Genomic DNA, 22,633 nt, shown 5'->3' on the forward strand with positions numbered 1-22,633 from the left:
CTTCCAAGAGATGCTTCCATCATGCTCAGGTTTATTAGATTGATTTTCAGGGGGCTCTCATCTCATTGCTGATCGAGGATTCAAAGTCAGACACTTTGGTGAAAACGGCCGGTTTGTCCTCTCCACAGCTGTTGCTGCCAAATGATAGAATCCCAAACAGGAGGTAGGCACCGTTCTTCCGGCAGAAGAGCGGCGCTGCGGGGTCACCCTGCCAAATCAACAGGAGGTCACATGAGGGCAGAGTGAGAGCGGGCTCTGGAGAGCACAGTGGGTTGAGGAACAGGGCCTACCAGGCAGGAGGAGGAGCCTGCGGCGTGGGAGCAGATGTGGGACTCCTGGACGAGGCCGGGCTCCCACTGCACCCTGCAGGCAGTGTTGTTGACCAGGCTCAGGCCCACTTGGTGCAGCTGCTTCGGGTCCAGCGGCTCTGCAGGAAACAGCAGGTCAATCAGCGAGTCTCAGCCCACCTGCACCTGATGTAGCTTTGCTCACCTGCTGCCTTAACAACTCCCCAACCAGTGGTGACGCAGGACCAGCTGTCGTTCAGCTCCTCGTCTTCATCGGGGATGCAGACCCGAGTCACCTCATCGCCTGGAGATAGTAGGTCAGAGGTCAGTGGTGGTGGACCAGGTGGTGTTGAAGGTGGAAATTCAGGTGGTGGTAAGGGTGGTGGACTAGGTAGTGGACCAGATCATGGTGAAGGTGGAAGACAGATGGTGGTGACAGTGGTGAACTAGGTAGTGGTGAAGGTGGTCGACAAGGTGGTGGACCACGTGGTGGTGAAGGTGGTGGACTAGGTGATGGACTAGGTTGTATTGAAGGTGGATGAGCAGGTGGTGGATTTGGGTCTGGCAGCTCTGACCGAGTCTTGCAGGAGAGTGGAGGTGGAGCAGCGCCAGGTCTGCGAACAGTGTCGAGTCCGGCTCCAGGGGCAGGTGGATGACCCGTTTCACCGGGATGGCACTAGAGGACCGGAAGCCGAGGTGCCTTCCCAGGACCACAGCGTCCTGGTTTACTCTGCAGGAGAAGAAGAAGAAAAAGAAGGGGAAAAAAAAAGAAAAAGAAGAAGAAGCGGCGCCATCAGCAGACAGGTGGCGCTGCAGCAGTTCAGCTACCTGACTCTGCAGTGGCGGGCGGTGAGCACCCAGCGATCCTCGAGCAGCACGCCACTGCAGAAGTGGTGGCCGTGGTCATCCTGCAGGCTGACCTGCCAGGGCCAGGAGTGGGGGTGGGGTCTGCTGACCCCACCCACCTGGTAGTGCTTGGACGGCATGTGCTGGAACAGTGTGGCCAGGGACGGGGCAGCGGCCTTGCCGGCGGTCTTGGCACATGGCGCCTCTGTAACAGCCACAACATCCAGGGGTCAAAGGTCAGGCCACGCCCAACCCAGGGGAGCGCAGCCATGCCCACCTACCGTTAGTGTCCACGGATTCTGCGTACAAGCCATCATGCTCTACACACACACATACAGGCACACGCAGGCAGACAGACAGACAGAAAGACAGACACATGGTCAGCAGACCACCTCCTCCTGGAGGAGAACCTCCCAGAAGCTCCGCCCACCCAGACACCCACCCACCAATCACTTTAGCGATCCACTCCAAGTACTGGCCCAGCCGGACGTAGACCCCGGGCCGGTTGGCACGGCCGCAGCCGACCCCCCAGCTCACCAGCCCAGCCAGCTGGTATCTGCTGTCTATCATGCAGGACAGAGGACCTCCAGAGTCCCCCTGCACATAAGGTCAGAGGTCAGTTTCTCGCCGCCTGGACACCGATACCAACCCCTCCTCTCTCCACCCCGATGGTACCTGGCAGGCGTCTGCTCCTCCCGCTACCTTCCCGGCACAGAACATGGAGGGCCGCATCCTGCCTTTGTAGTGCTTGTTGCAGACAAGGTGGGGCAGTACGGTGACGTTGACCTCATGCAGCTTGTGGACTCGATTGCCGTCTGGAGGAGCACGGGGGAGCAGTAGGGTCAGCGCCCGGGTCAACCCCAGGCCCACAACTCACTCACTCTGTTGAGTTTCCAAGAAATTTTCCGTCTCCATCTCCGTCCAATCACAATCCGACATTTTTACTTGAAGTTTAACGTGTAAATGCCAAAAAAGGTGTTTCCCTGCCACTTTTACAATATACCTCTATATCGATACGTCTGAAAAGACACCTCATGAGAGTGTCAAAACCGTTTAGCTATGTTTGAGAGGTTTTTCCAAGTTTAGGTGTTTCCATGACCAGTTTTTATTGCCATGTTTAGGTTTTGAGCAATTCCAGGGGGCATGAAAACGCAGCTACTGTAATATAAATGAATTGGAAATAAGTCCATATAGATGTCAATTTTTCTGCCTTACTCTAAATATTTTTTTAAATTTTATTTTAGTTATTCACTTTTGTTTAATTCTTATATATGAATTTATATATATGCTGCTGTTATTATGCAAATCTAAATAAAGGCATTCTATTCTATTTTACTCTCACTCACTCACTCACTCTCTCGGGTGGTGCCCCAGCCAGTGATGGTGCAACTCCTGTTGATGGGCAGCGCCTCACCGCAGATGTCGATGGGCCGCACCCAGTTGTTGAAGGTCAGCGGCTTTTTGAGCTTAAGCAGCGACACATCGTTCTCTTTGGTCCGAGAGTTGAAGCCGTCATGGTTGATGATCCTGGAGACTCTGATAATCTGCACAGGAGGAGGAGACCAGCAGGAATCTGGGTCAGGAGCAGCAGGCTGGGCGTAGGGAGCTCCTGCTGAGGTCACCTGGGTCACCTGACCTGTTGCGAGGCCTCTGCGGGATTCGTCAGGTCGTGTTTCCCGGCCAGGATCGTCCAGAAGGCTTTGTTGTACCTGCACACAGAGGAGGTGGGGCCTCAGCAGGACCAATAGTTCACACAGCACAGACGCCAAAAACGTTTTTAGCTTTTGTATTATGTGGCTACATGGAGCAATTTGCACTTCACATCATGACTACGGAACTCCCCTGATGCATCAGCCAATCAGAATGAGCCGAGACAATGCAGCATGTAAAAATCTATTACAAAACTATTTTCTGGGGATTTTCTGGCCCTTATAAAAAGACTTAGAAATCTGCAATAGAAAGATTTATTATGAACCTTGTTTCAGGTCAAAGGTCATCCTGTTTTACTAGTCTTTATTTTTGTATTGTGGACTTGGAAAAAATGCATTTTGGGCCAGATGAGGTTTTGGCTGCAGTACCTCGAGTGGCCACTGGAAAGGAATTGCCACGTCGCTATATTACCACTCTGGTTCGGATGATACATGCACGAGCGGGAGCCGAGGTTACTGGGCAGAGCGCAGAAGCAGCTGACGTCTGACCTGAGGAAGCAGTGGGTGGCGGACAGCACCCAGTTCTGGTTGAGGATGGCGCCCCCGCAGGCCGGCATGTTGGCGAACTGGACGGACACCTGCCAGGGCCAGGAGTTAGGATAGGCCTCCTGACCTCCAATGACCCTCCACTCCTGCTGTTGCTGCTGCATGAAGGTCCTCTTGCCCGCCAGATCTGTGGGACCACAGTGACTGGAACTACAGCAGCACATGACACACAACCAGGTGGAGGACACTCACGGCTGAATCCAGACAGGTTGGAGGACATTTCTCCAGAGGAGACGTTCAGCGGCAGCAGGATCTGATTGGTCGTCCATTCTGGAAGACAGAAAACGCTGGTGAGAGTCACAGCGGAGATGGGTTGAACCGGTTTCAGCCTCACCAATAGCCGGGTGGTCGGAGGAGGAGGATAAGATCTGCTGAGGGGAGGAGGTGGAGGAGGAAGAGATCATCTCTGGCTGGTTGGTGACCATCTCTGACTGGTTGAGCTTCAAGTCTGAAGCAACAGGAAACAGCATGAACACACACACACACACACACACACACACACACACACACACACACACACACACACACACACACACACACACACACACACACACACACACACAATCTCACCTGCTAAAACAGCAGACACAAACAGCAGACACAGCAGCAGCATGTTGTTTCTCAAACACACACACGCACTCTCTCTCTCTTTCTCTCTCTCTTTTGTGTAATGAGCCCACTGACACACCTGACCACACACACTTGTCCAATCACACACACCTGCAATGCCCCCTCCCTGCTTCCCTCCATTCCTTGGTGGTGGATGTAGTTTCAGCTGTTGGCCACAGGTGGTGCCAGAGAGCCTAAACCCACTGATGGAAGTTTTAAGGGTGAATTCACGGTGAAACAAACAAAAACTGAATAACTTCACCTTCTAACCTGCTGCTGTCTTATTGTGAAGAGACACTTCCGGTTTACCTTGACTTCCGGAAAGTAGATGACACAAACTAGCTGTTCTCCTAGAATCAAAGCAAAACATTGAAACCTTTCACGATCTTGTCTTGATCGCTTGCTTGCTTGCTTGCTTGAATGAATGATTGATTGATTGATTGACTGATGGATTGATTGATTGATTGACTGATCACACGCAGCGTTTTAATTTCTATCATAAAGGGGGAGGAGCAGCGAGGAGAGGCGGACGGGGAGGGTGAGGGGGCTCTCTGGGACTCGCCACCTCCTCCTCTCCCGCGCAGGGAGCGCGCCGCGCGCCGCGGCTGCGGGAGAGGCGTGACGCGGTCGACCCGCATCTTCAGGATGGAAGGTAGGTCTCCTCACTGATGGAGGACGAACCGGCTCGGTACCGATGTGTCGGCTCGGTTCGGCTCGCTCGGCATTTTCTCCGTGCTGACGGGAGGCTCGTCATGCAGCTTCCGGTCGCGGTTTGTTCGGAACGGAACCTCAGCGACGGGTATGGACCCGGTCCGGGCTGCAGACCAGCGGCCGTCGCCTTCTTCAGAACCGGTGCAGCTCAGTCCGGGCCGTGTATCGTCCGGGGCAGCGTGTCGGCCGACAGGCAGGCCGGGATGCGCGCTGTCTGTCCGGGTAACGAGGCCGAGGCGAGCCGAGCCGAGCCGAGCAGAGTCAACCGGGGTGTGAGCGGCCTGGAAACCCTGACGTTAGCCGGTCAGCCCGGTTCGAGTCCAGGGTTCCGAGCCCGGATGTCGTGATCAGCTGATCGTTTGATCTCGGTGTGAAGAAAAAAGGGGCGGTTCCACTTCCCCCGCGGGCAGATGAGAGCAGGTGCTCCGAATCGGAACCGGGTCGATGATTGATTATTTTCATTGATGAAGAGGGAGGAATCTGATTGGCTGGTCATCGTGGTACCTGGAATATTGATCACGTGATTTTGCGTTTCATCATTCAGCCTTCTATCTGCTGCTGCAGTCCATCAGTCGGTTCAGGTTCTGGTTCTGGTTCTGTTCTCCAGGTCATTTGGTGGGGTTCATGACGAACCAATCAGCTTTGTGTTCTCAGGTCTTCCTGAAACGTTTCTCTGCGCTGAGAGGAGAACGGCGCCACCTAGAGGATGACAGACCCTGTGAGCCGCACGGGTTTGACGATGAATCCCAGAACATCTTTGGTGCTGCTGTTGGTCGGCAGGCTGGTTTCCATAGTAACGGCGGGTTCACCTGCTCCAGGTGAGTCCCTGCTTCACGTCTCGTACCTGTCTGTCACTTTGCCTGTCTATCTCTCCATCTATCTGTCTCCATTTGTATGTCACTTTATCTATCTGTACGTCTATCTGTCTCTCTCTCTGTATCTATCTGTCTGTCTGTCTCTGTATCTATCTGTCTATCTGTCTTAATATCTATCTGTCTTTATGTCTGTATGTCTCTCTGTCTCTGTCAGTCTCTCTGTCTCCATTTGTATGTCCCTCTATCTATCTGTCTGTCTGTCTGTCTATCTATCTGTCTCTATCTGTATTTCCCTATCTTTCCGTCTCTATCTGTCTGTTTGTCTCTCTGTCTCTCTATGTATCTGTCTCTATCTGTGTCGCTCTATCTATCTGTCTCTATGTCTGTCTGTCTCTCTATCTGTCTTTATGTCTGTCTGTCTATCTATCTATCTGTCTGTCTGTCTCTCTATCTATCTGTCTGTCTATCTATCTATCTGTCTGTCTGTCTCTCTGCCAATCTGTCTATCCATTCATCTTGACAGATGTATGTAAAAATATTTTTCTAATTGATTCAATCTTCATTTAATTTTTCAGTTCATTTCATGAATTATTAATGGACTAATGATTATATCTGTCTCAATGCGGGGTCCCTCAGGGGTCACGACCTCCAGGACCTCCGCTGCAGCACCCCCTGGACACGCCCCCCTTCCAGTGGCCTCTGACCCCCGTGGTGACGGAGGTGAAGCAGACTCAGCGGAGGACCTGGACACTGGTGCGCAGGGCATCCACCTGTTGCTCCGCCCCCCTGACCTGCTGGCCCCCAGCCTCCCCCCGGCCCTGCCCCCCCATGCCCAGCCCAGCCTCACCCCTCCCCCTCCCCCGCCCTGGGAGCAGGCCTGGGGCTCGGGGGACTATCTGGAGACACTGTCCTTCATGGTCCCTGACGTGGAGGAGCTGGCTCTGGCCACGCCCCTTCCCAACCAGCCCTATGACCCTGATTGGATGACCTACGACACCGCCTTCCCGTCTCGCCCCACCCTCCCTCTGTCCTCCCACACACCTGTCTCGCCCTCCCTCTCGACCCCTCAAATGCCCCCGCACACCCGCCCCACCCGTCCAGACGTCTTCCCGACCTGGGACGACGACTACGACCTGGAGGACCTGCTGCCTCTGGAGCCCACGGAGCTGCTGCTGCCAGACATGAACAGCCTGGAATACTACACCAACCTGCTGGCCCGGGACCGGGGCCAGGGCCGGGACCGGGACCAGGACCAGGGCCAGGGCCAGGGCCAGGACGGAGAGCAGGACCAGCTGGGCCGGACTGGTCCACCACCATCCATCAGTCCAACTTCAACCCAAATCCAGCTTGTGGCTCCATCCCTGAGGTCTAGTCCTCCTCCTGAACGTCCAGCAGGCGGACTTACTCCTCTCCTCACCCTCCCACCTCCTCTAACCACTAAGACATCTCCTCCTCCGTCCTCCCCTCCCCGAGACAGACCCCCAATGAGTCCCCCGTTCAACACGACGGGACGGGTGGCTCCTCCCCCACCCCTGGTCCCTCCCACTCGGCCCCACAGACCTGAGAGACCCCCATTGGTCGTCCAGAAGCCAGAAAAAATTCCAACTACAACTTCCACACAGATCACAGCCATCAGCCTGACCAGGGCCCCGCCCGTCACCACACCCAGAGCCGCACAAACCCCGCCCTCCAGACAGTATCTGTGCAACGTTACCAAGCCAGAGATGTACCTGGTCAGAGTGGGTAAGATACCAACTGGTCTTACAGACTGACTGGTCCACTGACATTTACTGTTCAGTTTACTTGCCCACTAGACCCTAACTGGTCCAGTTGACCTGTCACTGGTCTGTAACTGGTCCAGTTGACTGGTTACAGGTCTGTAACTGGTCCAGTTGACTGGTGACTGTCTGTAACTGGTCCAGTTGACTGGAAACTGTCCTCAACTGGTCAAGTTGACTGATTCACTGGTCTCTAACTGGTCCAGTTTATGTGTGACTGACTTAAACTGGTCCAGTTGACTGATACCCTCTACTCTAACTGGTCCAGTTGACTGGTCCACTGGACTCTAACTGATCCAGTTGATTGGTGATTGACTCTGACTGTTCCAGTTGGCTGATACCCTGGACCCTAACTGGTCCAGTTGACTGATTCACTGGATTCTAACTGGTCCTGTTCATGGGTGATTGGTCTCTCACTGGTTTCTGTGTTGTGTGCAGTCAGTTCCAAAGGTTCGTCTCCTGGTTTCACTTCGGTCAGGGATCTCCTGAGGAGGGAGTTCAACCGCTCAGTGGAGCTCCAGGTACCTCCACCTCCTCTTGCTCCACCTCCATGCCATGATGAAGTCACATGACTGACAGCCCCCCTCTGCCTTCTCACCAGTTCCTCAGAACTCCGTCCAGCTTCGCCTTCCGGGCCGTGTCGGGCCCGCTCATCTTCACCGCCTTCGCCGTCATCAACGCACTGCGCCGACCGGCCGGCGGTCCTGGTCTGGTTCCCACCGTGTCTCCGCTCTTCGTGACACCCGACCTCCGGTACCAGGTTCACTCTGTGTTGCAGTTTGTACCCGCCCATATGGATGTGAGGATGTGCAACTTCAGTGAGCGAGTGGAGAGGGGGCTGACGGCGGCATACGCAGAGCTGCGACGGCGGTCCCACGAAGCAGGAAACGTCACCGTTCAGGTGAGTCCCGACATTCTTTCCGGCCCGGAAGCAGAAGATCTTCACACTAGTAAGTAACTTGCACTTCCTGCCGTGGCCTCCAGCTGCTGAACATCACGATGGGCGTGGCCAGGCTGCCATCCCAGCAGAGGGCCACGGTGGAGATCACCTTCGCTGTGCGTGATGGCCGGGGATACTTGCTGGGGTCAGAGGTCAGCGACCGGCTGAGGAAACTCAGCTTGGTGGAGTTCAGCTTCTTCGTGGGTTTCCCTGCCCTGCAGATCGCAGAACGTAAGACACGACCTCCGGAACGCTTTGAGTGTTGAGTTTCGGACAAATGAAGAAACCTTCAATCCGTCTTTCAGCGTTCCACTACCCAGAACTCAACACCTCCCACCACCTTCGCTACACCTGGGTCCGCACAGGTGAGCACACACCTGCTGAGCTGGAGGACACAGCGAGGCCCTGCTCCATGTCTTAGTGTGTGTGTGTGTGTGTGTGTGTGTGTGTGTGTGTGTGTGTGTGTGTGTGTGTTCCAGTCCTGCTGGACGTCCAGGAGCAGCAGCTAAGTGAGAGAAGTTTCAAAGCGCGTCTGGAGCGACGACTGGCTCTGCTGCTGGAGGAGGGACTGCAGGCCTCCAGCAGGGGGCGCTGGAGGAGAGCTACCGCCGTGGGCAACAGCAGTCTTGTTGGCAACAACAGTCTTCAGGCCTCCAGAAGAGGACGCTGGAGGAGAGCTACAGCTGTGGGCAACAACAGTCTGCAGGTATCCCCAGCAGCCTACCTCAATGCATACATGTAATGATACCACCAATTGGCATTAACTCAAAATCCATACACAATCACACAGCAACACTTCAGAGCATTTAAAAATTTAATGAGCTCACATTCACACTTAAGTGTAGGAGACAAAAATCATGAATGCTGTAAAGACTTAAAAAGAAAAGGCCATTTATATAATATATTATATAATAGTCAACAAAATTTTAATAAGTCCACCAATAGTACGCTATGTGAGCTTAAAACAAGTTGTCCAATAAACTGCGTACTGTCGCTGTTTTATATGAGACACCAACGAGATGATAATGAAACAAACTTTAAATTGCAGATGATTGGGCAACTAAATCGTGATCTTCTCCTTCAGCCATGGTGGCAACTGGATCTCTGGGTTGAGTTCAGTCTGAGAGGTTCTCAAGGCTTCTTATTCAATCACAGGACGCCTACGTGTGACGTTCAGGAAGACGTTCAGTGTAAAGCCAGCTAGCTAGTCTTGGTATTGCAGACTCGAGATCTGATTGGCTGTCGCAACAACTGACGGTGGTGCGTTCGCTGACAGCCAACAGGAGTCTGCAGTGTTGATTCAGAAGGACTAAGGCAGATTTCAAACAACCAGACAACTCAAGCTAGTTGAAATATGATTGGTTAAAAACTCTAGCGTAATGTACAACAGTGGAAGCAACGCAAACCAAGTGGATATAATGACATAGATGGATTGATGGATAGATAGATGGATAGATACTTTATTGATATCCAGGAGAAATGTGCGCATTTTCAACATGAACAGAGCAGCCTATGAAGAATAATTTTATTTACATATTTACAACAAAATACTTTTGTTGTGTAGTATGTGCAGGCCAGTGGAGAAGGCCTCGCTGGCTCTGACGGTCCGCCACTGTCACCAGGCGTCGCTGAGCTCTGTCTGCTGCTGTGTCTTTGTGTTGGAGGTGGTGAGGGTGGCCAGGCAGGCAGGACCACAGCGCCCCTTGGAGGTCTTCTACTTTGTGGAGGGTCCCAATGGGGAGAGGGTCCCAGCAGAGGTGACAGCAGCCACCCTCAACAGCCTGGACCTCCAGAGAGTCGCCATCGTCCTGGGACACCGAGTCCAGAGGCCACTGGCCCAGCGTGAGTCTCAGGACCAGGACCAGGACGAGAACCAGGAGCTCAGAGCTCTGACTGTGTGTGTGTGTGTGTGTGTGTGTGTGTGTGTGTGTGTGTGTGTGTGTGTTTCATACAGCCGTGGAGACTCTGTCGCTTCCTCCGGCCGAGCAGCAGAGCAGCAGCCTGTGGCTGGTGGTGTGCGTGGTGGTCCCCGTCCTGCTGGCCGTCTTCATCATCATCATCCTCTACTGGAAGCTCTGCAGCTCTGAGAAGCTGGAGTTCCAGCCCGACGCCATCAACACCATCCAGCAGAGGCAGAAGGTCAGAGGTCAGCGGCGGGGGGGGGTTGGGCAGGCCCTGTGGACAGAGCCTCAGGTGGGTGTGTCATGTCTCAGCTGCAGGCTCCCAGTGTGAAAGGCTTCGACTTCGCCAAGCTGCACCTGGGCCAGCACAGCAAGGACGACATCAGGGTCATCCAGGAGGCCGGCCCCCTGCCGCCGCCCCCCAAAGAGGCCACGCCCTCCGATGGCGGCGACCTCAACACGCCCAAATCCAAAGGCTCCTCCTCCAAGGTGGCCCGCTCCAGTCGGCGCAGAGGAAGGTCAGACTCCGCCCACTGAACCACGCCAACGCAAACTGTCTGTCTGTCTGTCTCCTTGTCTGACTGACTCACCGACTGACTGACTGCCTGTCTGTCTGTCTTACTGTGTGCCTGTCAGACTCAGCCCTTCTGATGGAGACTCGTTGGCCAGCGACCAATCAAGCGGCAGGGAATCAGCAGAGGAGAGCACGCGACCCGTGGCTACGCCCAGCGAAGGGAAACAGCACAGGAAGACGTCCAGACCAGGTCAGAGCGCCGATGACATCATCAGCTTGGCACTGTTGCTGTGTCTCAATTCAGGTTCTGTACCCTTGAGACCGAGTGTCCTCCGTCTGAAGGAAGCGTTCTTAGAGTTGCCAGCCTAGAAGGACGGACCAAACCCCGCCTCCCCGGTAACCACTCGGGACGGTCTAGCCTTCGGCGTATTTCCTCGTGTCGTCACCGCCGTTCCCGCCAGCTGGCCAACCCCGGAAGTGACGTTTTTATAGTATCAAGCTAACCATTGGTTCGCCATCTAACGATGCCGTTGGATGATCAAATAAATAAAATCCTACGTTAAAAACTGGATACTTTATGTGAAACTTCAATATTTAGATTTATATGTTGTGTCTTAACCAGTACATGCCGCTAATTTCAGCTGACTTCCCAGGATCCCACGATGCTTTGCAGCAGCACGCAAAGCATCATGGGATACCCAAGTGCGCGAAGGATAGTAGCGGTGTATCCTTGGAATCGGCTAAAACTAGTGCGTATTTCCGAGGGTGCATTTTCAGCATCCTAAGCACCCTCGGGAATGGGGACAAGCCTTCGCGCAGTGCTATGACGCAACTTCCTTTCAAAATGCGCACTTCAAGGACGCAGAACCTGAATTGAGACACAGCATGTGTTTGTGTATGTGTGTGTCTCACCCTGGTGCTCTTCCTGCTGCAGGGAGGAACAAGGCGGGTTAGTTCTCTCGCTCACCCATCAAAGTCGCTGCTTTCAACCAGAACCTCCCCTCAAACGGTGAGTTCTCCTTCCTCCCTCCAGGTGGCGCTCCGGACGAGCTCCTATCGTCCTCCTCTATCTTTGACCATGTGGACCGCCTGTCGCGGGGCTCGTCCGACGGCACCCGGCGACCCGCCAACAAAGTGCAGCTGATCGCCATGCAGCCGCGGCCGAGCCCAGCCCACCCTAGCCCCGCCCACCACATCCCCCCCCAGCCCAGCCCCACCCTCTCCGAGAGGGTCAACACCGAGGTGGGAGGGATACAGAGATTCACAAGATTTTACTGGTCACACATCACGTTACTTGGCAGTGAAACGTTGGTGTAGCAGAACCTGACGTGGTTGTGCAACGCAAAGGAATGAAGAAAGTGTGTTTTTAAAGTAAAAAATAGGCAATTACAAGTTAAAAGGATTTCTTAAAGCGAGGCAAGTCTACAATACTCTACTTATATTATACTAATATAACATAATACGGAGATATAATATAATATCTCCGTGACCCTGAGCTCAGGAATAATGATAATTGTGCAGTATAATAGTATAAACATAATAATCAATACAGTATAATTAGTTACATGATTTTGAAATGTAATATATGAAATATATAATTTCATATAAAAATCGAATTAATCTAAGATATATATGTATGTATATATGTAAAAATATACATATATAATATAGTATATAGTAATATAGTGTTAGTGTTAATATAGCAGCTTCACATGATGGACATGGGCATTTTGTTGCAATAAACTAAAAATCTAATCTAACATTAAATATACATATATATATATATATATATATATATATATATATATATATATACATATGCATATATATATATATATATATATACATATATATATATATATATATATATATATACATATATATATATATATATATATATATATATATATATATATATATATATACATACGTATATATATATATATATATATATATATATATATATATATGTATATATATGTATATGTATATGTATATACATATACATATACACACACATATATAATATAATATAAGGTTGTATAATATATCAGCTATATATGAATTCACATGGGTGTTATTGTGCAATAATGTGCGAGTGAGTTGTCCATGTGCAAGATATTCCACGCTAATGGCTCTGATGGGGGTCGAAACTCCGGCAAGGTGGCGGCGCTGTGACACTGTGACGTCCTGTACTCCTGGCTGTCCTGCAGGTGGCGCTGAGGCACAAATCTGAAATGGAGCACCAGCGCAACAAGTTGCGGCAGCGTGCCAAGAGGCGGGGCCAGTGCGACTTCCCCTCCATGGACGACATCATGGACGCCTTTGGGGACGGGCCGGTGCAGGGCGAGGTGGCGCAGCGCCTCTACAGCTCCGCCCACGACCACATGGACTGCATCCTGCAGGCGGAGGCGGCCTCGCCGGCCTCGCCCACCACCAGGAGGTCAGTCAGAGTGGGCAGGGCTCAAATCACCAAGGCCCGCCTCCTTCAAACACAAATAATCATCATTGTCCCAAACACATTTCCCCCATGATTCCTTGTGGCTCTGAAGGCGAATGAAATATGAACACTTCACAAGCTGTGCACTGAACACACTGTTTCACACTTTCTTCCTGGTCTGGCTGTGCCCTAAACGCACCGCTTCACATCTTCCTCCTGGTCTGGCTGTGCCCTAAACGCACCGCTTCACATCTTCCTGCTGTTCCGGCTGTACCCTAAACACACTGCTTTACACCTTCCTCCTGGTCCTTCTGTTCTGTTCATATACCGTTAATGGTGTTTGTGGTGAAAGTTGTCCAGTGAAGGCAAGACACCTGTGATTGGCTGAGGTCAGGTGTGGGTGTGTGACAGTGCGGAAGAGAGAGAGAGCGCTGAGACACACAAAGAAACTGTCTGTCTCTGCGCCTCCCGTGTGTCAGAAGGGGACGTTACAATATGCTCATTATTGCCACCCGGTGGTCAGGGATGGGAACTGCAACCTGTCAAAATGACTGACAGCCTTTAGATTTCTATGTCACCGCTGAAAAAAAAAGGCCAATGAAGGAAAATATTCAGTTAAAGTGACCTCTGGTGTGTGTGTGTGTGTGTGTGTGTGTGTGTGTGTGTGCGTGTGCGCTCAGAGGGAGGCGCTCTCCCCGGGGTCAGCAGGCCCAGCCAGGACCCGGGAGTCTCCCTGACACCGATAGGGACCGGCTGCTCACCGACCACAGCGCCACCTACAGGAAGTACCCGGGACTCAACAACGTGGCCTACATGGTAACAAGCCACCAGGAGGCTTCTGGGGAAAAAAACCCTGCTGGCTGTCTCTTATTAAAGCCCGCCCCCTCCTCTCGCCCTCGACCAGTCGGACCCTGACCTGCCCCCTGACCACGGCAGCCCCTCCCCCACCGACGAGGTGTTTGACTCCGCCCCCGCGCCCCCACCCTATATGCCACCCCAGCCCTCCATTGAGGAAGCCCGTCAACAGATGCACTCGCTCTTGGACGACGCCTTCGCCCTGGTGTCGCCGTCCTCGCAGGGCAGCGTAAGTCCCGCCCACCTCCTACCCATCAGCCCCTTCTTCTGCCTGTCAGTCAGCCTGGTCTGCAGCAGATTCACCTCTCCTCTTCTTCCTCCTCACAGAGATTCACCGAGCTGGGAATGTCTCCCACATCCGTCCAGGGTCTGCTGCAGAGGTCAGTCACCAGGGAACCAGTCAGTCAGTCACTGGGGAACCAGGAAAAAACAGTTGGTGCCACTAGAGAACAGCTTGCGATATCTCTCTGTTGTGTGTCTGTGTGTGTTGTGTTGTGCAGGCAGGGCCTGAGCTCAGCAGGCTTTGTTTCCAGTGGAGAGCAACTGCAGGAGGCACTTTACTCCAGCAGGGGGCAGTATGAGGAGCCCCCATCATCGTCCAGGCCGCGGCCTGTAGGGGGCAGCACAGGTGGGCTGCTGTGGCTGACGCTGTGTGCTCTTCATGAGCTGCTGTTGTGGCATTGACTCTCCTCCACCTGCAGGTGCTCAGCTGCATCACCTGACCCAGGTGGGCGTGTCCAGTCAGATCGGGGCGTATCCCGCCGTGGGGAGGAGCTTGTCGGGTCCTACCGGCTCCAGCTGGAACCAGCGGCACTCGGACCAGGATCTGACCCGGCCGGGCGCCAGCAGAGAGAGTGTGAGTCCCGCGTGGCCACGCCCCTCTCTGCTCCAGAGCAGGACACCGCCCCCTAGTGACCGACTGACTGAGCCACTTGCTCTTCTTCTTCTTCCTGCAGGTTCTCTCCTTCCACGACTTCTCCAGCTCCTCGGTGTTCCAGATGTCGGGCCCCTCCCTGCGGGAGCCGTCGGCCCCACCCCTCCTGCTGACCTCGGCCACTCCGGAGTACCCCCCTGAGGACGCCGCCCCCTCCGCCCACACCTCCGCTTCCCTCATCAAGGCCATCAGGGAGGAGCTACGGCGTCTGGCCCAGAAGCAGGCTGCGGTCAGCAGCTACCAGTAGGACAGCAGCTCTCACCTGGAGGTGGAGGTGGATCGTCTCTCTAGACCAGGGTCCATGTCAGGGTCCAGGACAGGGTCCAGGTCAGGGTCCAGGTCTGGTTCCTGGCTAAAGACTCCAGAACATTACAGGGTCCTTCTGTCTGTCATCTCCAACTCAGTGTTCAGTAGACGTGAGTTTTCTCTTCAATTTCTGACTAAAGTGCTTCCTGCAGTTGACCGTTCCATCATGGACCTTCCTCAACTTCTCAAGCGACAATAATTCTGGAGACTTGTGGTTGTCTGGTCTGTTCTTGAAGCTCTGGAGGCTCTGAGGACTGAATGTGTTAGAAAGTCTTGTAGTTCCTTCAGGTCCTCTGGAGCAGCTTCTGTCCATCCATCAGGACCTTCTAGCAGGCAACCAGAGCTTCTCTTCTGCTCCAACTGGTCGTTCCAGACGTTCTCAGTTCAGGCTTCCTTCACAGACGTCCTTGGGTGGGTGGTGGGTGGTGGTGGTCTGGACTAGAAGGTCTCTCCAGGTTCTCCTGACAGCGTCCAGAGTCACCTGTTTCTTCTGAAGTCATGACGTGGTGCTAACCATCAGCCTCATGCTGTCCTCCATCCGCCAAGTGTTGCCTTCATCTCCCATTATCTCCTGGGACCAGCTGCCCTCATCACGTCCAGGTGGAGGCGGAACAGGACAGAAAATCTATCAAAGTATATCGAGAACTTCTATCTGTAAAGAGACAAAATCCCAATGAGCACAATAATATGCTAAGAGTTATTATCGCAGTACTGAAATGTTATTTTTCTTGCTTATATATATCAAAGTATTGTTGGAACTTTATTTATTTTGCTCTAAAAAAAGACCAAACTACTGTTGTGCGCTTGTGTTGCTCTTGTGTTGCGTCGCTGTAGATTTCGCGCTGCGCTTGTTTCTCTGTGGAAACGTCGCTGAGCGTCGCCGCTCGTGTGCTTGTGCGTCCGTGACCAAAAGAAATGTGGCTTTGGGGGTTGAAGGGGTCAGAGGTCAGGGGTCAGGGTGTGAGGAGCCAGTCACGTGACCCCTGGTGTCAGGAGGAAGAGCCACAGAGCAGGAGCAGCGCCCCCCCCCCCGTGGGCTCCCTCCCTGACAGGAAGGGGCGGATCTGCGTACAGGTCCTGGGACCTCCTGACCACCGGGGGGAGCTGCTGCTCTGCTGGGAGGAGGTTTGTGTGTGTCTCTGCTTTCTTTGGCATGTTCCACTCAGTTGGAGGCTTGAGCTGCTTGGTGTTCCAGTCGATGTTCGCATGCTGCTAGAGATGTTGAAAATAAGAGCCGTCCTCGGTCCAGCCAGCGGACCAGATGTTTGGTGCAGAACCTCGGTGTTTTCATAGAGACTTAGAAGATTTGATCTGACGTTCTCAAGTCCCTCACGTTCCTCCTGGACCAGAGAGCCATTCTCTCTGAGTGGACCTTGCACCTGTCAGTCATGCTGTAGGCCCCACCTACAGGGTCACATGGTGCTAACTAACTCAATGACTGCAGACACACGTTCAACCTGCTGACAGAAGTTCTTCTTCTTCTTCTTCTTCTTCTCCTCCTCCTCTGCCGGTTTTTCTGAATGTTTCTTCAGTGTTTTCTAGACTCCACCTGTGTTTTCTACAGCCGAGGGGAGCGAGAGGCTCAGTCCTGACCAGGTAGCAGGCAGCTCACCTGACCACAGCCAATCAGGAGCCTGCACTCTGCTCTGGACTGAGCCTCCTCACGGCTGAGACCAGGTGAGGGCGCTGCGGTAGCGCCCTCACCTCTTCTCCCGCCAGCAGGTGAGCCTCCACAGGTGAGGTCACATGACACCATGTGTGCGCTGCATCCTGATTGTGTTGACAAACATTAAAGACAAGTGTGTAACGTCAGCTGGCTGCGTGTGTGTTCTTCAGCACCTACACACAACACACTTACAAAACACATAGACCAGTACACACACACATACTAACCCACACACACACACACACTTGGACACAATACAAAGTGCCAATCCATTGTGAGTTTCTGTTGTTGTTGTTGCTGTTGTGTGTGTGTCTGTGTGTGTGTGATGGTCATAGTGTGTGGTCGTGACCTAAACCAACAGGTTATCAGAGCCACGCCCACATCGACCGACCATCGGATCAGCTGATTTTTTTTTCACCCTGTCGGTTTTTCTATTATAACTTTTGTGTGTTTTTGAGTGAGTTTCACTTCATGTCAAGTTGCTGATACAGTTTTTAATGAAGCTCCGAGCAGGAAAAACAAAGCTCTGTGAACGTCGCCCTGGGACACCGCGCTGGTGACGTCAGCGCGAGTGTGCGCTGCCCTTTAGCCTCGCCCCTCCCCGGGATGCTGATGACGCTTCCTGTAGCACCTGGTCAGGTGAGAGCAGGAAGAACCTGCGGTGGAAGAAGGACGCAGAACGAGAAGATTTTTGGAACTACTGGCGGTAAACCAGCCGAGGAGCTGCAGGTGGTCTGCAGGTGAGTCAGCCTTGTTAGTACCGGTGCTAAAACGGAGCCAAGCTTCCTGCAAAAAGGAGCTTAGCCGTTGACTTCCTGCTGGCCGGGGCAGGTGTTGACTCTTCTATTCCGCCGAGGAGAGTCTAAAGTCTGGACAGGAACCAGCTGAAGTTCAGCTCCACGAGTTCCACCAATGTCTAAGTAAGTCCAGCAAGTTGTCTCTTCTTCATCAGCCGGTGGTATTGTTAGTTTTCACTCTCGCACGGCTGAGACAGAAACCTGTTGGCAGGGGAAGAACCGGTCTGTTCAGTCCTGACTCGGTCAAACACCGCTCTCTGGTGGACAACACGTGGTACTGACTGCTGTGATGGAAACGGCAGTGTGATGATGAGAGGTGGTAGTTCAACCTGATCAACTTTTATTTGTACGGCGTTAAATCACAACCAAAGGAGCCTCAAAGCAGCTTTGTATAATCAGAGGGGGGGGGGGGACACTGAACCCCAAGAGCAGCAGGGGGCGACAGAGGCCAGGAAGAACTCCCCTGTGAGAAGAAACCTGGCGCCTAGGTACTTGATAGTGAGGGGTTACTAGTTAGTTAGCATTGTGTGACAGGCTTGTTTGTTAGAAGTGCACTAGAGAGTGAGCTGGAATGCGACCCCTCTGTGTTCCAGGATGGGAGACGGCATGAAGACTGAGCTGGTGAGTGCCATTCACCTGCAGGAGGTGGAGCTGCAGGACGAACCTAAGGCCAGGAAGAACAGCCAGGGTGAGCTGCATTCCACTCCTCGATTGCACCGTGGTGATGCTGTGTTGCCTTCAGGTTCACGTGACATTTGAGGAGACTTTGTGTTTGCAGCAGCAGCCGGTGCCACGTTCACAGTGGAGGAAGCGGTTGAATCCATCGGCTTCGGTCGCTTCCACGTCTTGCTCTTCTTCATCATGGGCAGCTCCAATGTAAGGAGACAGCCACTGAGGACCCGGAGCTCTGGGGGGAACCTCTCTGTTCAGAATTTTTTTGATTTAGCCCTCCGAAAAGACACAGTGTTAAGACTCATGTCTGTCTTTCTCTGTATTTCATTTAAACTACAATGAACCTGAAATAGAATAACATAAATCAATTACAGTATATTCTTTGAATAAGCAAAACCAAAGAAACATGAACACAAGAAGGCACTTGAGCAGGGGTCACCAACGTGGTGCCTGCGGTCACCAGGTAGCCCCCAAGGACCTCATGAGTAGCCCGCAGACCCGTTCGAAAAATTGCACAGCTCGTTGAGCTGCGTCTAAAATTCAATTTTATCCAACCTTGTCAAGTCATTTTTGATCATTATTGAGAACTCATGAGCTTGATAAGTTGTCTTCACATAGACAAGTATCATTAATAATAATATATAACTCAGAGAGTTTGTTATTTCAGGAGAATCTAGCAAACTGCTAGCCCTTCATACGGCTCAGGACCCATGAAGTAGCTCTCAGTGCCAAAAGAGTTGGTGACCCCTGCACTGGAGGAACCAAGCGTCTCTGACTCTTCTCCTGTGTGCAGATCGTGGAGGCCATGGAGATCATGCTGCTGGCGGTGGTATCTCCAGAGATCCGCTGCGAGTGGCGCCTGGAGGATTGGCAGGTGGCGCTGGTGTCCACAGTGAGTGCCACTGTTCAGCTCTGTTAGCCCTGTTAGCTCTGTCAAATCTGAGCCAGTGCCCACTTCCTCTCCCCCTGTCCAGATGGTCTTCCTGGGCTTCATGCTGTGTGGAGTCCTGGGTGGATACCTGGCCGACAGATACGGACGCTGGAAGGTGAGAAGTTCTGCTGGTTCCTCTGAGGTGGTGGACTGGACAAACAGCTGATTGTGATTTGTGTTACTGCAGGTTGTGTTTGGAGGTTTTGTGTGGAGCGCCTACTTCTCCCTGCTCACCTCCTTTGCTCCGTCCTATGGATGGTTCATCTTCCTGCGAAGCATGGTGGGCTGCGGGGTGGCAGGAGTGTCACAGGGGTAAGCGCGCACACACACACACACACACACACACACACGCACTCATACACTCCCGGCTAACGTGCTGCTCTTGCAGCTTTGTGCTGAAGACGGAGTTCATCCCGGCAAAGTATCGAGCTCTGCTGCTGCCGCTGGCCTCGGTGAGTTTGATGACGGCTGTGATTGGCTGAGGCAGTGGGTGGAGACCAGCGCATGCTCACCTGTGTATGTGTGTGTTTGTCTGGCCTCAGATCTTCTGGATGCTGGGCTCCATGCTGATCATCGTGCTGGGGATGTTCCTGGTTCCCACGCTGGGCTGGAGGTGGATGATCCGCCTCTCCGTCACTCCAAGCATCGTCCTTGTCTTCCTCTTCAAGGTAACGCCTCCTGCCACCTTTCGCCTCCTTCCCTTCCTCCTGACTCCTCCTCCTCCTTCCCTTAACTGCTCCTCTCCCTGACTCCTCCTCCTCCTCCTGACTCCTCCCTGAATACTTCTTGACTCCTCCCCTGACTCCTCCTCCTCCCCCTCACTCCTCCGCTTCCTCCTCCACCTCAATCCTCCTCTTCCTTCTGACTCTTTCTCCTGACTGCTCCTCCTCCTGACTCCTCCCCTGACTTCTCCTCCTTCTGACTTCTCCCCTGATTCCTCCCCCGCCCCCGACACCTCCTCCTGACTCCTCCTCCTCTTGACACCTCCCCTGACTTCTCCTCCTTCTGACTTCTCCCCTGATTTCTCCCCCACCCCCGACACCTCCTCCTGACTCCTTCCAGTTCATCCCTGAGTCGGCTCGCTACAACGTGTCAGCTGGGAAGGTGGAGGCGGCGATGGAGACACTGCAGCGAATCGCCAGGATGAACCGCAGCTTCCTTCCTCCAGGACGTCTGGTGGAGCCGCCGGTGGTCAGTCACCACTTCCTGTTTGGTCTGGTGGGCGTGTCTACTGCTGCTGCTGCAGCCTCACTCCAACCGTGTGTGTGTGTGTGTGTGTGTGTGTGTGTGTGTGTGTGTGTGTGTGTGTGTGTGTGTGTGTGTGTGTGTGTGTTCCAGCGGGAGCGAGGCAGCTGGAGGTTCCTGCTGAACTCGTCCTTCAGGAGGACGACCCTCCTGCTCTGGTTCTCATGGTAGCTGCTGCTCCTCCACCTCCCAGTGTGTTTCTGTTAGCTGGCTAGTGGGGTCAAAGGTCAAGCAGCGACCCGGTGTCTCCGCCTCCCCTCGCCCTGCAGGTTCGTGGCCTCCTTCCTGTACTACGGCTCTGTGCTGGGCAGCTCGGAGCTGCTTGAGAAGAACCTGCTGTGCGTGACGGACGCTGACAGGGAGCATCAGGTCAAGCACCGCCATGAGGACGGACTGTGCTACTGCATCCCGTTTGCCCAGAGCGACTACCAGACTCTGCTGGTCAGCTGCCTGGGCGAGGTGGCCCGTGAGTGCTTGGTGCCAGACGGTGGTCTCCTCACCGGGACGGAGAGCGCCCCCTTCTGATCGTTTCCTCTTCTCCTCCAGTCATCCCGCTCAACATCGGCCTGCTCAACATCTTCGGACGCAAGATGAGCCTCGTCATGCTGCAGCTGATGGCGGCCGTCTTCTTCATGCTTCTCAACATATGCACCACCATGTAGGTGGAGTCAGGAGCAACATCTGCAGCTGCTGCTGCTGCTGATGCTGCTGACACTACTGCTGCTCTTCTCTCCAGGTTTGGCTTCACCGTTCTTCTGTTCCTGATCCGCTCTCTGGTCTCCATGAACTTCAACGTGGTCTACATCTACACTGCAGAGGTACAGAAGCTCCTCCATCTCTGGCTGCTGCTGCTGCTACTGACACCTAGTGGTTGTTGTGTGCAGGTGTACCCCACTGTGGTTCGCTCGCTGGGGATGGGCTTCTGCACGTCCTTCAGTCGGATCGGAGGAATGATCGCGCCCTTCATCGCTCAGGTGGGCGGAGCCTCACGGCTGCTTCAGGTGCGACTGCGCTGGCTCGGTGCTCACTGTCCCCGCTGTGCCCTTCAGGTGCTGATGTCCCGGTCGGTCATCCAGGCGCTGACTCCTTTCTCGGTGGCCTCCGTGCTGTGTGTGCTTGCCAGTCTGCTGCTTCCCATAGAAACCAGAGGGCGCGCCCTGCTGGTGAGAGTCGGTGATGATCGGACTTTATCCAAAAATAATTTGACCGTTTTATTCAGTAATTCTCAATTATTTCTTTTTTTTCAGCAAAACTCCTGATATCCGCAAGAGAAATGTTTATGTATATTTTTGTTTATTATGATTGTTAGTGTAAGATTTTGATGTCTGATTTATGAGCATGGCTCTCCAGCTGACGTTTGACCCCCTTGTCATTATCTTGGGACTGTTTGTCAGGAGGGGCGACACGGTGGCGCAGCAAGAAAGTTGTGGGTTCGATTCCGGGCCTGGGACCTTTCTGTGTGGAGTTTTCATGTTCTCTCTGTGTTTGCGTGGGTTTGTCCGTAGGTGTGCATGTGAGTGTGAATGGTTGTGTGTCTCTATGTGGCCCTGCGATGAACTGGCGACTTGTCCAGGGTGTCACCCTGCCTTCGCCCTAAGACAGCCGGGATAGGCTCCAGCAGACACCTGTGACCCTGAGCTCAGGAAGAAATGGTTATGGAAAATGAATGAATGAATGTTTGTCAGAAGATGACTCAATGTTGATGTGATGAGTTCTGAGCCTGAAGGCCCATGGCAGTCACATGACAAGTGAAGGAATGGCTCTGACAGGCTGGACGGCTGGAGAAGAGCCTGCTGGTCTGCCCAGTGTTCCCAGTTCACACCTGTCAGGTGTGACCCAGAACTCACTGGATGGATTGACCAGACCCATGGAGGACCAACTGGTCCTGGTGTCGAAGTTGATTCGGAGGCTTCAGCACCTGGAGCTCCCTTTTCTGGCGGGGAAGGGAAAGGGGAAACTTGCTGTAGAAAAAAACCTGCTGCTCCTCAGTGACCACCAGAGGGAGCCACCATCCTAATGCAAATGCAATGTTTATGTTTTCCGTTCAGACCATTTTTTACCTCCAGATGTTTTTCATAGTCAGTAAAATGTTTTTAAAAAAATTTAATTTTGTCTCTTGTTTCTTCATATA

The 22,633-nt window shown here is 53.1% G+C and overlaps 3 protein-coding genes across 10 annotated transcripts; 2 read left to right on the forward strand and 1 right to left on the reverse strand.

Moving 5' to 3' along the window:
- Positions 1-12: 12 nt before the first annotated feature.
- ovch1 (ovochymase 1) lies at positions 13-3,653 on the reverse strand. Its single transcript, XM_076043912.1, has 11 exons — positions 3,581-3,653; positions 3,332-3,515; positions 2,770-2,842; positions 2,488-2,677; positions 1,809-1,948; positions 1,580-1,730; positions 1,116-1,362; positions 863-1,017; positions 493-591; positions 291-427; positions 13-208 (listed from the first exon to the last, which is right to left on the reverse strand). Exons 1-11 carry the CDS (start codon positions 3,606-3,608, stop codon positions 47-49), a joined length of 1,566 nt encoding a protein of 521 aa, XP_075900027.1. The 5' UTR covers positions 3,609-3,653; the 3' UTR covers positions 13-46.
- A 483-nt stretch (positions 3,654-4,136) lies between these two features.
- On the forward strand, positions 4,137-17,003 carry LOC142900174 (UPF0606 protein KIAA1549-like). Its single transcript, XM_076044312.1, is given in 21 exon segments — positions 4,137-4,649; positions 5,363-5,526; positions 6,160-7,266; positions 7,740-7,822; positions 7,903-8,202; positions 8,286-8,472; positions 8,547-8,606; positions 8,721-8,947; positions 9,906-10,083; positions 10,196-10,380; positions 10,455-10,660; positions 10,779-10,906; positions 11,591-11,605; positions 11,690-11,898; positions 12,870-13,099; positions 13,777-13,912; positions 14,001-14,187; positions 14,190-14,331; positions 14,452-14,579; positions 14,653-14,807; positions 14,908-17,003. Coding segments are annotated over 20 exon segments (4,200 nt in total). The 5' UTR covers positions 4,137-4,649; positions 5,363-5,414; the 3' UTR covers positions 15,133-17,003.
- A 445-nt stretch (positions 17,004-17,448) lies between these two features.
- Positions 17,449-22,602, forward strand: svopl (SVOP-like). 8 transcript variants are annotated; one of them, XM_076044290.1, is made up of 16 exons: positions 17,449-17,597; positions 18,248-18,342; positions 18,436-18,530; positions 19,120-19,218; positions 19,301-19,372; positions 19,445-19,569; positions 19,646-19,709; positions 19,800-19,925; positions 20,320-20,448; positions 20,596-20,669; positions 20,772-20,968; positions 21,049-21,160; positions 21,239-21,320; positions 21,387-21,476; positions 21,552-21,665; positions 21,750-22,602. In XM_076044290.1, exons 1-16 carry the CDS (start codon positions 17,464-17,466, stop codon positions 21,759-21,761), a joined length of 1,620 nt encoding a protein of 539 aa, XP_075900405.1. In that variant the 5' UTR covers positions 17,449-17,463; the 3' UTR covers positions 21,762-22,602. The 8 variants fall into 8 exon arrangements, with proteins under 8 accessions (XP_075900405.1, XP_075900407.1, XP_075900406.1 ...); XM_076044292.1 differs by having other exon boundaries at positions 20,320-20,445; XM_076044291.1 differs by having other exon boundaries at positions 18,439-18,530.
- The last annotated feature ends 31 nt before the right edge of the window (positions 22,603-22,633 follow it).

This window comes from Nelusetta ayraudi, unplaced genomic scaffold (genome assembly GCF_046127955.1).
Source record: "Nelusetta ayraudi isolate G7.1 ecotype Tasmania unplaced genomic scaffold, CSIRO-AGI_Nayr_v1 ptg000079l, whole genome shotgun sequence".
Taxonomy (NCBI): domain Eukaryota; kingdom Metazoa; phylum Chordata; class Actinopteri; order Tetraodontiformes; family Monacanthidae; genus Nelusetta; species Nelusetta ayraudi.